At 39.5% G+C, this 17947-nt stretch overlaps 1 protein-coding gene across 5 annotated transcripts in view; it reads left to right on the top strand.

The window, feature by feature from the left end:
- Nucleotides 1-17947, top strand: part of POU2F1 (POU class 2 homeobox 1) — a 192247-nt gene that overhangs the window by 130009 nt on the left and 44291 nt on the right. For all 5 annotated transcript variants that reach the window (XM_053209422.1, XM_027046289.2, XM_053209423.1 and 2 more), the window contains 6 exons: nucleotides 2047-2147; nucleotides 4677-4730; nucleotides 6629-6748; nucleotides 8851-9039; nucleotides 10739-10865; nucleotides 12800-12894. In XM_053209422.1, coding sequence (XP_053065397.1) covers nucleotides 2047-2147; nucleotides 4677-4730; nucleotides 6629-6748; nucleotides 8851-9039; nucleotides 10739-10865; nucleotides 12800-12894 — 686 coding nt within the window. The remainder of the gene's footprint in view (nucleotides 1-2046; nucleotides 2148-4676; nucleotides 4731-6628; nucleotides 6749-8850; nucleotides 9040-10738; nucleotides 10866-12799; nucleotides 12895-17947) is intronic.

Here is a 17947-nt window from a genome sequence, read left to right as displayed (position 1 = left end):
TCCCAACATCCTGTCTCCCTGTACCGTCTTCATACTCAAGTCTGACGTGTGTGTGTGTGTGTGTGTGTGTGTGTGTGTGTGTGTGTGTGTGTGTTCTTTCTTCTTTCCTTTTAGCCCAGGTTAGGTCTTTATGTTTTACAAGAATGATTTCCCCGTGATACCTCCTTTCTTCCATCCCTTACCTTATAGGGGAGCCTCAGAGTTTTACTTAAAAAAATACCTGCTTTTGCATCTTAAATCTCTATTTATCTGAATTGAATTTATCTCTGTTTAATTGAATTGTCTAAGAATGTCCTTTCACTTTGCTGGCTTTAGATACCATGCCTTTATGCATCCCCCCCCAAGAGGTAGAGACAGGGCACCTAAATAGTATTACTTATTTGGTAATAAGTAATATGGCAGGCTCTGTACCAAGGATAGAAATCTGTCAATCGTGTGTTATAGTGCTTTGTGATTCACAAGCTTCTCATTTTTGTGGGAACTTGCAAGTGGAACCAGTGTATAGAATTTTTAGGATCTCCATGAGAGTGAAATATTTGGTTCTGGAAGACTTCCTGTATTGGCGATGTGTTAATTAACCGCTTGTCTCTGTTTTTCAAAATCTCATCTTCTTTCAGTCTAATGCATTTATGTAATCTATATTGAGCATTAATGATTTTCTGCATGGAGATGGAGACCAGTGGCTAATGACAAAATGTGCAACTTTCAAATCATGAAACTTCTGTACGTGGCTTATGAAGGTGACCCTAATTAATTACTTTAAGTTTTATTTCACACTAGTTTCTCACTACTTGACACAAGTATGTACCCTTTTAATTTGATTAAATGTTTGTGTCTAGGTAGTTCTTTAATTTACTATTTATGGGAAACTTTAGGAAAAAACCATAAAAGAACGATACACTATGAGGGTTTAAGCAGGTGGAAATATATGGACACTCCTTTTATAATTATCTCACGGAAACCTTAAATAGGTCTTTTGAGTCATGTGATCTACCTCATTATTCTTATTAAAGTGATTCGTGTGCTAGAAATGAGAGTATATAGAGGCAGAAGTTAGTAGCCGTTTAGAAATACTACTTTAATGTTCTGCCTCGTACTGTCCCAACAGGTGTCAACAGGTGTGCTCCATGTGTGCACACACAGGAGTGAGGACGGGCAGATGGGTTGTTTGAGTGGTAGGAAATGGCAAGTCAGTACCACCTTCATGTGCCTCAGTGATTCTTGCAGGTTCCTGGAGTCTGTTATATTTTGTTGAGTACAAAGAATTCTGGTTATTTCTAAATAATACCTGGATATTGTAGTTTGAAAACCATGTATTATATCCTTAAAAAATATTTGAGTATTAGGATGATATGTCTTTCCATAAATTAGTCCGTCCTCTTCTAACATCTGATTGCAGCATCGGTGGTTAAAAAGCACAGGATGACATTTAGAAGATGATAGTTACAGCAGAGGTCTTGCTAATTAAATATGTGCAGCAGTTTATACTTTCGAAATGAAGAAATTATTAAAAATGTTCTGCAAATGGTTGTTTTCGCCATGAGATTGTCATGTAGTAAAAGCATAAGTTAAGAATAAATCATCTTGCAAAGTCACCAGTGGGTTTCTTCTGTCCATGCCAAATATGGAGAATTGGGGACCAGAAGAGCACTTCAGTCCCTCTTTAGAAGTCTGTCTTCTACCATTCTTCCCAACAGTGATAGTGACAATAATCTCTTCCTTGTAAGTGCCGTGCTTATTCTGACCCCAAACACTGCATTCACTTCCAAATTCTCTAACACTGTCTTTATGGCTGGGATTCATTTTTTACATTTTAGTTTCTGTTTCTTATGCTTAGTGTTCATTTATTTGTCCCGCCGCCCTCCCTTTAGTAGAGAAATCATTTTACTGTATGTCCTTTTTCTTTTAAATCCCTCTCGTCCTTGGAGGTACTTAGGAAAGTGCTTCTACAAAACTGATGACTGATCAGTGCTGGTGACTGAAGGCTAGTGCTTTATTTCAGTTGAGTTTGTTTTTAATAGTTACATTATCGTGCTTGCTTTCCAGGCACACAAACCAATGGTCTGGACTTTCAGAAGCAGCCCGTGCCTGTTGGGGGAGCAATCTCAACGGCCCAGGCCCAGGCTTTTCTGGGACATCTCCATCAGGTAGGATGCTCTGCTCAACCATCAGGGAGGGTAACAAGTGGAGGCATGAAATGCGAGGGCCTGGGGAAGTTACTTCAGTGTGTGGGACTTTTTACATTGATTAAAGCCTGTGCTAATCGCACCTAATTGTGTCCTTCTGAATGGTTCGGCTGGAATCCTGTAGCTTAATTGACTATATAGCTATTGACCCCGCAGCTGTGTGAAAAAAAGGAATTCTTTGTTATGAATGGAATGTATATAACAACGGGGTTACTGTTTTTGTCCCTGTGGGTCTGTGATGGCTCACTGAAGGTAGTAAATTACAAAGTCATCCAAAAGGATGTAGTCACCATTGCCTGAGACCTGCTGAGTAAGGCTCTCAGTTCAGAATATGTCTTCATAAAATGTATCTTCATATGTCTTCTGAGCTCATAAAATATGTTTTTAGACTACCTACGCTTTATATAAAAGAAGCTCCTGTGATTGAAACAGGTGAAATTTTAGAAAGGTCCTCTAAAGCCTATTTATTCTATAAATTCAAAGGGATAGTGTGCAGGCAGCCATTAGCATCTTCTGTTAGAGGGAGGCCCTAGTTGACAGACTTTGGTCAGGTGCATAGGTTTGTGTTTCTGAAAGTAGAGAAACTTCTACATGAAGCTTCTGGATAAAATATTAAGATGATTTAGCATCTAAAATAATTTAAGAATATATTGTAGAAGAACAAAAATGTTATTTTCATGTTGATTTTTTTTTTCCCCTAAAAACATATTGTAGCCTCCAACAAGTTTTCTGGTTTCTTAGAGGGATAGCATTTTTGATAGTTTATGTGGCTTATATTAAGTGTCTATCTGGCATAAATTTGTGACGGTCCAAATGTATTTAAAAAAATCCCTGAAGGTACATAGATGATATGCAGTCTTTTCTCCATTGGATCCAAATTCCAAGATGAGTACAACTCCTGCATCAGCCACAAGGCCTCCAGCTCAGAATCCTTGAACCTTCAATATGCCCCATACCAAAGGACTTTAAATCAAGGAATTTTAGGGGCGCCCGGGTGGCTCAGTCATTTAAGCATCTGACTTCGGCTCAGGTCGTGATCTCATGGTTCGTGAGTTCGAGCCCCGTGTCGGGCTCTGTGCTGACAGCTCAGAGCCTGGAGCCTGCTTCGGATTCCGTGTCTCTCCCTCTCTGTCTGCCCCTTCCCCACTCATACTCTGTTTCTCTCTTTCTGTAAAATAAATAAACAGTTTTTAAAAAATTATAAACAAAGGGCAGCAATCCATTCATTTTAGCTCTGAACTCTATATGAGCTCCATACCAACACTTATACTTAACTTCAGGAAACCTTGAAGTTATATGATATATCGAAAGTGGAACTCATTGTCTTCCTGTCAGTGACACTACCATTTTTTCCGTCTCTCAGATTTGAACCCTGGAATAATTCGTGACTTCTTTCTTTATCTACATCCAGTCAGTTGCCAGGATACTATGTAGTAGCACTGTCTCTCGTGTTTCCTACTTTTTGTGCTGACTGCTGCCATTCTGATTTACACATCATTTATTCTACTCTAACTTCTATTCTTTTTCCCCATACATAGTCTTTCTTTATTTTCAGGACATGGACATTTTTGAAGAGTACAAACTAGTCATTCTATAGTGTTGCTCGGTTTGGGTTTGGGGAGGAGTACAACATAAGTAGTATTGTGTTCTTGGTGGATTATACCAGAAGGCACGTGTGTCCTTAGTGGTGACTTTTCCTTTTGTAATTAATAAGTATCAGCGGAGAGATGGTTGAGAATATGTAAATATCATGTTATTCCCCACCTCTCAGCCATTAGAGCATCCATTGATGACACTTGCCAGAATCAGGTATTAACGTGGCTGCCAAACAATGTCCCTTATTCTAATATAACCATGGTTTTTTAACTTTCTGAATGCATGAAATGTTGTGACAGACTTTCATGTGTGGATTATAGGACAGAGTCTTTATTTCAGCCAGCAGTTTTGAGTTATGACTATAAATGTTCTAAGGACTTGACTGTATAGGTGTTGTGTGTGTGTATATATACGCACGCACACACGCACACATATGTATATGTAAGGTTTTCGCTCTGGTATATACTTGAAAATTTTGAAATTAGAATGAGTAGGTAATTCTGATTGTTTATAATGATAAAAATAATGTATGTAAGTAGCTTGTTCTCATGTGTTCTTTATATAATGGATGAATTAAGCTTTTAGAATCTAAGCGTCCAATGATTACAAACAGGATAAGGAGTGTCTAATACAAGAGTGGCATGCCTGATGACACTTAGTGTGGGAAAACATGTTCAGAAAAGAACTGGTAACAGCATCTTCTGGTAGGAGGTGGAGGAACCGTGAGCTTGTCCATAAAGTTTTACCTCTGTAAGATAGACCTCTTTGTGTTCTTAGTTCTAACTCAGTGACGGGCACTTAGTAGAGATTCTTGAAATACTTGCTGATGTCAACTTCGAATGATGGATGTCAATAGTATCGTACTAGAACTTTACCTCACTACTTTACTTTCAGGTCCAGCTCGCTGGAACAAGTTTACAGGCTGCTGCTCAGTCTTTAAGTGTACAGGTAAGCTGGGTTTTGGGATTATGGATCAGTTTTACTATTTTTCCCATTTTTTTTCTGACTTTTTTGTAACGAGCATGCAATAATTTTATAATAGGAAACACTTAGGAGTATTACCTTTTTTTATTACCTAATGTCTTTAAGATGCAAATACTGATAATCATTGACAACACGTTCATAAAAATCCAGTTTATGTTATACTACTGTGAATGACAAAAGGTGAACAAGAGAAGTCTACTTGCAGAGATGGATGTGTAAGTTTATTTAATTTTTATCTGGGGGAGCATACGTGAGTGTAGGAAGCTGTTTCTGAGTTTTACAGTGATAACACATACCTAAACACAAAGCCAAATAATTTGTAAATCCCTTTTTGTTTCCAGATGCCTTTTTGTGGTTTTATAGTGTAGAGGAAAGAGCACTGGGCTGAGGTACAGAGGTTTTTAGTGTGCATTCTAGCTCTGCCACTAACTAGCTGTATGACCTTTGGCGAGTCACTTAACATCCTGGGGTTCCTTTTTTTTACACTTGTTTAAGTGGGGAAGTTTTTAGAAGCTTGCCAGGGTCCCTCTCTGCTCTAAAGTGCTGTGCTTCTAAGGTTCGTAACTAAGCCTGGTGTAGTTATTGACGGGCCGTGTCGGATCAAAATTTTAAAAACGAAGGTTAAGTCTGGCTACTTTGCTGATGCACAAATCATGTGGTAAAACGTGCAAAGTTCAGTTATTATATGTTACTCCGTAATTCAGTCAATCTGCTGCTTCCTTTCGTTATAGTGTTTGGGTAGCTGACAGTCAAGAGGGGAAAGCCATATTCTAAAAGATTGATTTCAGTGTTGCTAATGACTAAAGACCTTGGGTTGAGCGTTCCGGGAACCCAATGGAATATGGACCTGGTAACACATGGAAGCAAGAAGAGAAAAGAAAAGGAGATAATGTGACCTTCCTTTCTGAGGGAGAGGAGGCAGAAAATTGCCTCGGTTGCCATGGTAAACTTTCATCCCTTGGAGAGATGTTGGCAAACAGGCTGTATCTCCGGTGCGGCATGTTTACAGTCCTGCACTGTAATTATCTCCCAATGACTGGCAGAATTAATCAGAGCCTTTATGTTAATTAGCCTTGCTGTAGTCCCCAAAACAGGTGGTAGGAAATATGCAAATCTATGCAGAATTTTAATGCTCGCATAGCCAGTTTTAATTACCATAAAATTTCCTCTTAGTGTCCCTTTTAGGAGTGTGTTCTCTTTCCCTCTTGACTGTAGTGTTTCCCCCCCAAACTTGTGTGTTACTTGATGAGAGATGCTGAATTTGCAGTTATTTTAGATATTAGATCCAAAGCTCCGTGGGTCAAGTTGTCAGCTCCGAGATGGTACATGAGGGGGTTTCAGGCTGACCACCAAATACATCTCAGGATGCAGGGGTGGAGGGTCTAATGTAGAGATGGATTGAGAATGTGCTTTCCCTTAGTCCTTATTTCTGAAGTTGAGATCTGGGTTTCCGAAAAATTCTGTTGATTTGTGGAGGACCAAATTTTTTTTTTCTTAAAAGTTGTTAAGTGCAGCCTTGCTGGCATTGGAACGAGAAATCTATACCAGCAACTTGTATTGTGGGTAATTTTTACATTTTATTTTTCTACTTTCATGTGTTCCGTATTTGATCATTTCTTTCTTTTATAGTTAGGAAACGACAAATAAGAAATGTGATTTTTTTTTTTTAAAGGGAGAAAAAGTCTAAAAATGCCCTATGTTAAAATCAGGAAAATACAAAGATTAGTAAGAAAGGAAAAGAATGAAACCAGAAAACTCATGACTAGATAAATCCATGTTGTAAACAAGTCTTAAAATATGGAGTTATAAGTAGTATTTTTTAATCAGTTACTTGAAATCTCTTATCCCCCCTTCCCTCCCAGTCTAAATCTAATGAAGAATCGGGGGATTCACAGCCGCCAAGCCAGCCTTCCCAGCAGCCTTCGGTGCAGGCAGCCATCCCCCAGACCCAGCTGATGCTGGCTGGAGGACAGATAACTGGGGTAAGTTTCCACTGAGAGAATTACAATAAACTTTCTTTGTGTCAGAACTGCCACGGGCCAATATCTGATTAGAACCGTGTGCTGTAGCACACAAGTGACGTGGTTATGCCTGGCGCCGTTTTCTTCAAAGAGTTTGCTACGCTGTAGGCAGCTCCTTAAAAGGAATTATCTTTGTCATAAGTTTTCGGGGTATCCTTTCTTACTTTTGCAGATGCTCTCGATAAACTAGAGACTTTTTAAACCCACGTTTCACCTGTTGCTTCATCATGCAGTGGAGTCATCCTCTGATTGAGATCATTATATTGATGAGATTATAGTCGTCAGTTTAGAGTTACGATATCGCTGCAGAGTAGAAGTTAAAGAGTGGGTTAGTACCTACACAAGAAAAATATTTTCTTTAAATTACTGTGTCATGTTCTAAAATGAAACCTCTGGTCTCGTATCCTGGCTCTACAGTTTACTGTGTGAACTCATTACTTCATCTCCCTGTGCCTCAGTTTTCCTTCAGTTAAATGGAGATGTTGTCTATGTGAGATGCTCACAATATTGTTATATAGATAAAGAATAACAGTGTTTGTAAAAAAAAGAACAGTGCTTGGCATGTAAGTCAATAAATGTCTTTTATTTTTATTGGTAATAGGTCGGCCTTTGTGAATACATTAAACTTTTAATTTTTCAGCCGTCTGTGCTCTAAGACACCAGAAGTATTTTCCCAGTGCTGAACATTTGTCTGTTAAGTTATTCTGCGGGTAGAAAGGCTAGGAGACTGGTAAGGAAGAGTTGTTATTCAATTCACATCACATCAACTCACACAATTCTTTACTTCCTTTCTTTTAGTTAAGTATGTTTTAGAAGTTGCAGAATGGTCTTAAATATCTCCTCGATGGAGATCAATATGTTTATTACGTAAAATATTTGTAAACATATGTATCTTGGCAGCTGTTAAGTTTTTGAATGGTTTCATTTTGATTCTTATGTCTCTGATGTACAAATTGTATTGGACCCTTTTAGAAGGAGGGTTGTGCCACGAAGTGAATGTACACGCGCTTAATATATGTCAGGGTGGGATGCCTTGCTGGCTCAGTCGCTAGAGTATGCAACTCTTGATCTCGGGATTGTGAGTTGGAGCCCCATGATGGGTTTAGAGATTACAAAAATAAACTAAATACAATACATACATACATACATAAAAGCTTAAAAAAATAAAGTATATATTCCAGGCTTCCTTCTTGTCTGATCAGAACATGCCACCAAAAGGAAGGCTGAACACACTTATTACTTTGTGTCTGAACTAAGTTGCATTATGAAAGCAAGTTTTAATCTGCTCTAAATACATTTCCTGTTTTACTGTTTGGGTCTGTTTCGGGTGATTAGTGTCTATAATAGTAAGAGACCCTTGGGATTCCAGGTTCGTGTGGCTGGAGCTTCTATTAAACCTGGGCTTTAGGATTCATTTGCATGTAAAGAGAGCCGCTGTCCCCACTGTCACCACCTGTTTCACGGAGATAATGTGTTGGAAAGGGGATATAAAGTTGTAGAGACCCAGTGCTTTCAATAACAGAAAGGACTGTGTTGGGGAGGGGCTGTAGGGAGACTTGGACAAGAAACAAATGGAGCTCATATTCTTTAGTCATATCTTAGGACATAATGGAAATGATGGAATATGGCAGAGATTCATGCTAATGGGAAGCAGCTGGGCCTTATCAGTTCTTTCCGCGGTCAGATCCAGCATCCTTGTTCCTCATTCATCTGACTAATCACTTGCTGTTCTGTTGGGTGTAAATTTCTTTTCATATCCTGTCAGCGTGGATTCTTTTTCTTTTCTTCCTTACTAGTTAATTACTTTTTTTGCCTGAACCCTCGAGCCCTGGACACGTTTGAATGATTGTTTAAGTCCAGAGTGAGGACCACCATTCTAATTTAAATGTTCCGCCAGCAATGGCAGCTCGATTGCTGATCAGCGTTTCAGCTTCGAGCTGACCGTGCGGAGGCGGGTGGCTAAGGTCTCATAGCCCTTGAGTTACCTACCGCAAAGCAGTCGGCTTGCGTTAGGGGCCCTTCTCCCGCAGACCGTTCCAAACGTCTGTTCTCATTTTGTTCAGCTTACCTTGACGCCGGCCCAGCAACAGTTACTGCTACAGCAGGCGCAGGCGCAGGCACAGCTGCTGGCCGCCGCGGTCCAACAGCACTCCGCCAGCCAACAGCACAGCGCTGCCGGGGCCACCATCTCAGCCTCCGCCGCCACGCCCATGACGCAGATCCCCCTGTCGCAGCCCATCCAGATCTCCCAGGTGAGTCTCCCTTTGGGCAGGGGCGGGAAGTGAGGAATCAAGCGGCGGGTCTTCTTTAGTACGGAATCCACTTTCTGATCGTCGGCGTGGCTCCTCAAAAGGCCCGAGGAGCGCGAGAGCAGTGAAGTGCGCAGTCGCCTTCCTTACCGCTGAACTAGAAGTAATACGTTTGTTTGCTTATTTGAATTGATATTATAAACACGTAACTGATTATTTGAGTAACTGTTTACATTAAGTGACAATTCTCGAATAATTAGTTGGCATATTTCTGAAGCAGGGGATTACTGTATTTATTTTAATTAGCTAATTATGGCAGGCATGGGTTCTTTCATGTGCTCCGCAGTGAATATTGCCACTCATGTGTGAGAGAGACGGCCCGTCCTCTCCCTGCTACGGAGCGATTAACTCTGTGCAGAGCTGTATTCGGATGTGGTTTGGCTCCAGTGTTCACACTTCAGGGCAGAGTATCCAGAGATAATAAAAAGTTACTTGAGAGGCATAGACGGTACTGCCTGGGAAGAAAGGTAAATGAAGTCCTTCGTCCCCAGGAGAGGGAAAAAGTCCAAGTATTGTTATCAGTAAGTTCTGTGAAGAGTTCTTATGAGTCTAGCGCTAGACAATTATCTTTATCCCCCCAGAGAAGACTCAGAAGCAGACTTGCATTGTAGCTAGAGCTTGACTAGGACATTTAAAAGAGCCAGGTAACTATATAAAGCGAAGAATAGGTATCCGACTAATCTTTATGACTATAATATACAAGCTTTTTCAAGACAGTGTCTTAATTGTGGCCACTTTCTTCATCACCAAATACGTTTTTAACGTATAAGCTTTGAGACCCTATGTTGACATTATTCTACTAAGATAATGTGTGTGAAACCACGTTGAAAATTATAAAACACTAGACCGGTGTAATCAAGTTTGATATGTTATGGATTAGGTTTTTATATGGATAACTATTTTTAGGTATTTTTACACGTATTTCTCAGTCGAGTTAGACTGGTACCAAATTAAGGTGGGTTGTTTTGTTTTGTTTTGTTTTGTTTTTTTGAGAGCGAGAGAGAGTGCGAGCAGGGGAGGGGCAGAGAGAGGGGGAGACACAGAATCTGAGGCAGGCTCCAGGCTCTGAGTTGTCAGCATAGATCTCGACTCGGGGCTCAACTCATAAACTGCAAGGTCGTGACCTGAGCCAAAGTCGGACGATTAACCAACTGAGCCACCCAGGCGCCCCTAGACTGGTGCCAAATGTAATGAATCATTATAGATACTTTAATTTATCGATGCAGTTTCAGACACAGCACTCTCCATTTTTATGTAAGAGAAAGATGAGTTGAGTATTTAAAACCCCAACGTACTCTTTGCTCACTTGATTTTTAAAACCCATATTGATCCTTCCAGGCTAAAAACACTCAACTGTAACCATTTGTTCTGAAGGAATTTGAAGTAACTATCGAAAACTAGCTTTGACACGAGTCCTGACACGGTGGATACGGGCAGAGGTAGCAAGTCCTTACCGCGGCTCCAGGTTTCTTCGCACGCTCTGTGACCATACCCAGAGCACACCCTGTTTAAAAAGGACGGAAGAATGTAGAATATTGACTCTTCTTTATGTGGATGACACAGTTCATCTCCTGGGAACCTTATGATCCAGCGAGTTTTCGTTTCAGGATCTCCAATCCGTGTTTTCGTTCTGATTCTCTAGGATCTGCAGCAACTGCAGCAGCTTCAGCAGCAGAATCTCAACCTGCAGCAGTTTGTGTTGGTCCATCCGACCACCAACTTGCAGCCAGCGCAGTTTATCATCTCACAGACGCCCCAGGGCCAGCAGGGTAAGCTCCTCCTCGGCACCCGTCAGCAGCGCACGAGGCTGTCCGCTTCTGCGCCACACGCACCGACTGCTGTCATTTTAACGTTTGGATTAAATCTGACTGTAAACTCAGAATTCGTGTTAAGAAAAATATATTTTTTAGGGGCGCCTGGTGGCTCTGTCGGTTAAGCGTCTGACTTCGGCTCAGGTCACGATCTCACGGTTTGTGGGTTCGAGCCCCGCATCGGGCTCTCTGCTGTCAGTGCGGGCCCTGCTTGGGATTCTCTGTCCCCCTGTCTCTCTGCCTCTCTCTCTCAAAAATCAATTTAGAAAAAAAAGAAGAAGAAAAAGAAAGAGGGATGCCTGGGTGGCTCAGATCATGATCTCGTGGTCTGTGGGTTCGAGCCCCTCATGGGGCTCTGTGCTGACAGCTCAGAGCCTGGAGCCCGCTTCGGATTCTGTGTCCCCCTCTCTGCCCCTCCCTAGCTCATGCTCTGTCTCTCTCTCAAAAATAAACAAACATTAACCAAAAAATGGGGTTTTTTTATTTTGGGGTTTTTTTTAGCTAAGGGAAAAAAAAACTATTTTTGGTCATGCATGCCACATATTGAAGATCGTCCTTTACTGCCTTTCATCTGTTCAATCTCTCATGGTGAACCAAGAGTTTGGTCAAAAATCTAAGTGAAATCTTTCCAACATAAATTACTTCTAGTATTTTGATAGTTTTTCTTGGGAATGTATTTAAAAAATGTGGACTGAGCATTAAAAGCATATGCTTCTAACAATCTTTTGTTCTCTTTTAAAGTTTGAGAAGGAGAGAGTGTTATATTAGAAATTGCAAACTTTTGAGTTACAAAAAACACATTTAAGGCCTCTTAGTGGTAAATTTCTATATCAGATAAGTTCAATTCTTGTTTGTAAGGTTAGTGGAGGTTAGAGTAGAGAGATTCAGGGTATCAAGGCTTCACCCCAGCGAACGTTAGTGCATTGCTACCATTTCCTCATTATTTTTGTTCTTTAGCCTTTTTCTTCTTGATCATTCATTCCAAAATCTTTCTTTGCATAAATACCTGTTCCACTTAACAGATAGCTTGCTCCTGTCATGAATCAGACAATTCTCTGGCCCAATATATACTGGCAGTTTCTAATGGATGCTGGGTTAAGAAGGTGAGCTCTTTTGGGACACCTGGGTGGCAAAGTCGATTAAGCATCCGACCTCAGCTTGGGTCGTGATCTTGCGGTTCATGAGTTCGAGCCCCATGTCGGGCTCTGTGCTGACAGCTCAGAGCCTGGAGCCTGCTTCAGATTCTGTGTCTCCCTCTCTCTGCCCCTCCCCGACTCATGCTCTGTCTGTCTGTCTCTCTCTCTCTCTCTCTCTCTCTCTCAAAAGTAAATAAAAACATTTAAAAAAAAAAAAACAAGGTGAGCTCTTTTTAGAGTTTCAAGCTTGCTTCCATTTAGAATACTTCTTCATTTTCATCCATTCCTTACTAAAATAAAGGATTGGCCAATCAGAGAGATCATCAGACAGGTTATCAAAGACATATATCAGTTTTAGTTTTGTTTTGTTTTTTTTTTTAACGTTCGTTTATTTATTTATTTATTTATTTATTTAGAGAGAATCCCAAACTCCGCGCTGTCAGCGCAGACCCCAAAGCGAAGCTCAATCCCACGAACTGTGAGATCATGACCTGAGCTGAAATCAGGAGACAGCCGCTCAGCCACCTGAGCCACCCAGGTGCCCCTATATCGGTTTCAGTTTTATGTCCCATATCTTATTGCCCAAGTTGTAGTTAACAAGATTGAATTTTAGGAAAGTAAGACATTAAGAATTTTAAGACTGATAAGACTATCAAAAGATCAGTTGGAAATTTTCATTTCACTTTCTTATTCTTTATTTTGCCATATGTTCAGAGGAATCCTTAGTGTATCTGACAGGACATTTGTGTTTTCCAGGTCTCCTGCAAGCGCAAAATCTTTTAACGCAACTACCTCAGCAAAGCCAAGCCAACCTCCTACAGTCGCAGCCAAGCATCACCCTCACCTCCCAGGTCAGTTTTCTCCCACTGAGGATTACTTTCTCTTACCCGGATGTTTTGAGGGACTCTTGGACTTGGTTCAATTAAAAACACAACAGATCCCCACAGTACCCTAATAAAAATAATCCAAATAGTTTTCACACTGAGCAAAAATTCAAAGCAAGACTTATCAGCTTGATAAAGCAATACTATCGGATTGATGTAGTCTTTGAAAATGTCCAAGGAGTTCCTGTTTTCTTCTGTATTTATAAAAACTAACCGTGTTAGTGGCAAATGAGGACTGAGTTCTGGCTCGTCGACCATCCTCCCCTCCAGCCCTCCCCTCTCTGTAGTTGGCAGGAGAGCTTACCACTGGCACCAGAAACCCACTGCTTCAGTGAAAACACATCACGGTCCTCTGCCCTCTTGAAGAAACTGCAAAGAAGTTCCGATCCCCGTGTTTTCTTTCAACTTTGAGATGTTGCTTTAGCTCATTTCTACCAGAGTTTAGCTCTATCATAAAGTATAGGTCTAGACATCTTGAGATGTAAGCTTTAGACCTCTTTCACTTCTTAACCAGCTGTGACTTTGAGCACGTCATTTCATTTCTTCATCTGTAAATTAGGTAATTGAACTGGCTGATCCTGAATCACCCTTCAGCTCTGATTCGCTTTGTCTATACTCTTGCAAGTTCTCACTAACATATGGCCAGATTTGACAAAATTCCACATCTGTTTATGATAAAAAAGAAATAACAAAAAACAAAACTCTTGCAAACTAGGAATAGGTTTCCAACCTGGTAAAAGTCATCTACAAAAAAAAACCCTACATCATACCACCAAGATCAGGAATAAGGCAAAGATGTCCACTGTTACCACTCTTTTTTTTTTTTTTTAAACATACATTTATTTATTTATTTATTTATTTATTTATTTATTTATTTAGAGAGCATGTGTGCACGAGCAGGGGAGAAGCAGAGAGAGAGGGGGGGAGAGAGAGAATCCCAAGCAGGCTCTGACTTGATTTCACAAACTGTAAGATCACAGCCTGAGCTGAAATTAAGAGTTGAATGCTTAACCACTTGAGTCACCCAGGTGCCCCAACTGTTACCACTTCTATTCAGCATTTTACCAGAGGTCTTAGCAGTGCAGTAAGACAAGAAAAAGAAATAAAGGACATGTAGATTAGGAAGGAATATGTAAAACGTTTTAATTGGCAGAGGACATCATTGTCTATGTTAAAATCCTAAGGGATCTACAAAAAACTGCTGGAATTAATAAGCGAGTTTAGCAAGTATGTAGGATACAAAGTCGGTGTTAACAATGATCATTTGGAAGTTGAACTTAAGAGGAAAAATATTTACCCTACTTACAGATAAATTTCACAAAACATTTGCAAGACTTATATGTAATTTTCAATAGTGAAATTAATCAAGACCTAAATAAATAGAGGGCTATAATGTGTTCATGAATCAGAAGACTTCGGTTGTTAAAACGTGAATTCTTTTCCAAATTGATCTATATATTCAACATAATTCCTATCAGTACCCAGCAGCCTTTTTTAAATAGAAATTTGCATCATGTTTCTAACATTTATATGGAATTGTAGAGGACGTAGAAAAATCAAATAATTTTGAAAAGTAAGAAAGTTGAAAGACTGCCTCATGTCAAAATTAATATAAAGCCACAGTAATGAAGACAGCATGATAACAGCATATGAACAGAAATGAAATAGAATAGAAGATTAAGTAGACCCACACATCTATGGCCAAAGGATTTTCCACAAAGGTGCCAAAGATTTCAGTGAGAAAAGGAAAGTCTTTGGTTATGTGTAGGCAAAAACAAACAAGCAAACAATTTACAATGATTAATTTGAAAAGGGTAATAAGACCTAACCTTCCAGAAGAAAACTTAGGAAGAAAGTCTTTGTGTCCTTGGGTAAGATAATGGTTTCTTAAATAGGACACAAAAACACTATTCATAAAAGAAAAAAATTGACAAATTTAATTTTATAAAAATTAAAATCTTTTTGTTAAAAGCATAAAAGAAAAACCACAAACTGGAAGAAAATATTCTTCAAATTTATATCTGATAAAAGACTTGTGTCTAGAATTTATAACTAATTCACAAACTCAGTAATAAGCCTGACTTTTTAAAAAGGAGGGATGTGCAAAATATTTGAAAATACTTCACCAAAGAAGATACGTGAATGCCCAGTAACCATATAAAAAGATGCTGAAAATCATTGGTCATCGGGGAAACGCAAATGAAATATCACTACATACCCACTAGAATGGGCAAAATCAAAAAGACTATGGTAGTACCAAGTGTAAAGCAACTGGGCTCTTTGATATATTATTGATGGGGTTGCAAACACTTTGGAAAACAGTTTGGCAGTTTCTTATACAGGGTACCTTATGACCTAGCAATTCTACTTCTAGAAATGAATGTCCACACAAAGACCTATATATAAATGTTCAAAGCAGTTTTACCCGTCATCACACCAAACTGGAAATAACCTAAATGTCCATCGACTAATGAATAGGTAACATAACTTTTGGCATATCCATATGATAGAATGCTGTTCAGCAGTAGAAAGGAATTTACTTCTGAAACATTTACCAACACGTATGAAGTTTGGAAGCATTATGTTAAGTGAAAGAAGCCAAACATAAAAGACTGCATACTGTATGATTCAATGTGTATGGCATCTTAGAACAGACAAAACCATAGGGACAGAAATTGTATCAGTGCTTGCCGGGGGCTTGGGGGCTAGGGATGGGGCATGGAGGGCAAAGAGTATAAAGGAACTTCTGTGGGGGATAGAAATGTTTTATATCTTAAATGTGGTGGCAGTCACGTGACTACATACGGTTGTCAGAACATCAAACCGCATACTTTTAAATTGTGCATTTAATTGTGACTATGCCGCATATAAAAAATCAGGTTGGAGTCTTGCAAAAGCCTGTTCCAGCAGTTCCTCCCTGGCCTTCGTGCGCCGCACACAGTGGCAGGGCTGGTGTAGCGCCATCCTGACTCCTGCTCACTGAGTTCTACTCTGCCGTTTCTAGATCTGGCCCAGTCCAACCTGAGGTTTCTGGAGTTGGGGTGACTTATCTGTAACCACCCCACCTAAAGGTACCCAAGCCATTTTTAGTCCTTTACTGTTTGAGAACGGGGCTCCTTCAAGCCTGGAGATGAAATAACAAACAGTCTGGTGGCTGAGGCTCACGTCTACCTGTCAACCAGTCTCACCGCGAAGCGTGTAGCTGCATAGGATTCTCACGTGGTTGGTGCTGGTTTGGACTCCTCCAGACTGGTCAGGTTGAAAATTGCTCAGTGTCAACAACACATAACAGAGGTGAACTTGGCTGTCTTCATTGAAGCAGGATGATAGAGACTGGCTTACTCTGGTTGTAGGCCTGTGCAATGCCTATTGTGTAGTTTTCTGGCCCAGTTGGTTCTGTTGGAAAGAGCTTATTACTAACCAGGTCAGAGTTGGAGGTATTTGACGCATTTAAATTACAAGAATACTCCTAGCCGGAGACCTCATTTGTAACCCTGGCCTGTAATCTCTCATGTGGCCACTGTTCATAGGAAGGGTCAACAGAGCAATTACGCTGCAGCCAGGGTAGTACCTTCTGCTAATGAGGACCCACAAGGGCAGGCTCTCCTCGGGGCGTGTGAGTAAAACAGAGTAGCCTTGTGTTTGTGTAAGAAGGAAATGGAGTATTTTCTTTAAAAGGAAAAGAGATCATTCTTTCATGTCCCCAAATAAATTGTAGATAGATTTAAATAAATATTTTAAAACATATAGAGGAAGCAAGCAGACCATTAAAAAGGAATTTTTGAGTTCGAAATAAGTGAAAGCTCTCTTAGATTTGAAGCAAGAGAAGATACTAGAAAGGAGGAAAAAAAAGTTCACCCAAATGACAATTTAAGGCTTATGTACCCTGAAAAATAAAAGGAAAAAAGCAGATTGGAAAAATTATTCGCACTAATACAACAGACAGAGGCTTAATCTATAACAATTGATGAGCTCTTTAAGGATGAGGACAAGGAGATCATTAATACATGTATGGGTTATGGATATAAATCCAGTCGATAAAAGAAATACAGATAATAAATGACACGTGGGAAACTTTTACTTTGAGTAATAAGAGAAATTCAAATAAAGGTGATAGTGAAGTACCATGCACTCCTTCAGTTAGCAAAACGTTTTTGAAAACTGCCAACACAAACCATGTGGAGGAAACTAGCATCATGTAGTGAGAACCAACATTATGGTGTGTATCAAAAGCTATAGAATTGTTTATGGTGTACCCTTTATCCAGTTACAGAAAATGACTTCTGAATTTATCTCAACTTATTACAAGGGTGGGGAAAAGAATCATGTGCACAAAATTTTTCATTCTGGCGTTAACTGTGTTAGTGAAAACATAAATGAAGAAGCATCTGTTAACAAAAAAAGTGTTAAATAAATTATAATATTGCCTCAGTCAGCCTTTGAAAATGATAATTATGAAACGGAGTATAAAATTATATATACTATAATTACAGTTAAAGTTGAGAATGTAGATCCGAGGGAGGGAGGTAATGGATAAGTTTAGGGCATTGTGGGTGGTGACAGTACATATTCATGGAGGTAGGCTTATCTTCAAATTCATCAAGATGTACACATTAAATATATACAGCCTTTTTTTATATGTCAGTCATACCTGAGTATAAACAAAGTTTACTGCTTTGATTTTGTGCCTTATGGTCCCTTCCAATGTCTTGATCATATCATAAAGGTTACTCTGATCTGTGAGATGCGTGCCTTGTAATTGAAGATTTGAAAATTGTTTACGATTTGTAAGAGAAACATTTACAGATGCAATAAACTTTATGCAACAAATTAAAAATAGGATTAAAAAAAAGGAAAGGAATACAGGTCAACGGAAATTACAAAAGAAAACAAAAGCTATTAAGTTATTTAAACTGTAGATGATTTACTTTTCCCCCTTAAAATTGTTTTATTCTTATTATTTTTATCATACCGTGTCACAAGTTGGAGATAACAATAGTGGTAAACAAGATAGATATAT

Source organism: Acinonyx jubatus, chromosome E4 (genome assembly GCF_027475565.1).
Source record: "Acinonyx jubatus isolate Ajub_Pintada_27869175 chromosome E4, VMU_Ajub_asm_v1.0, whole genome shotgun sequence".
NCBI classification, from domain to species: Eukaryota; Metazoa; Chordata; class Mammalia; order Carnivora; family Felidae; genus Acinonyx; species Acinonyx jubatus.
Note: the sequence above shows the minus strand (reverse complement) of the source record. Positions and strands in the feature narration are given on the sequence as shown.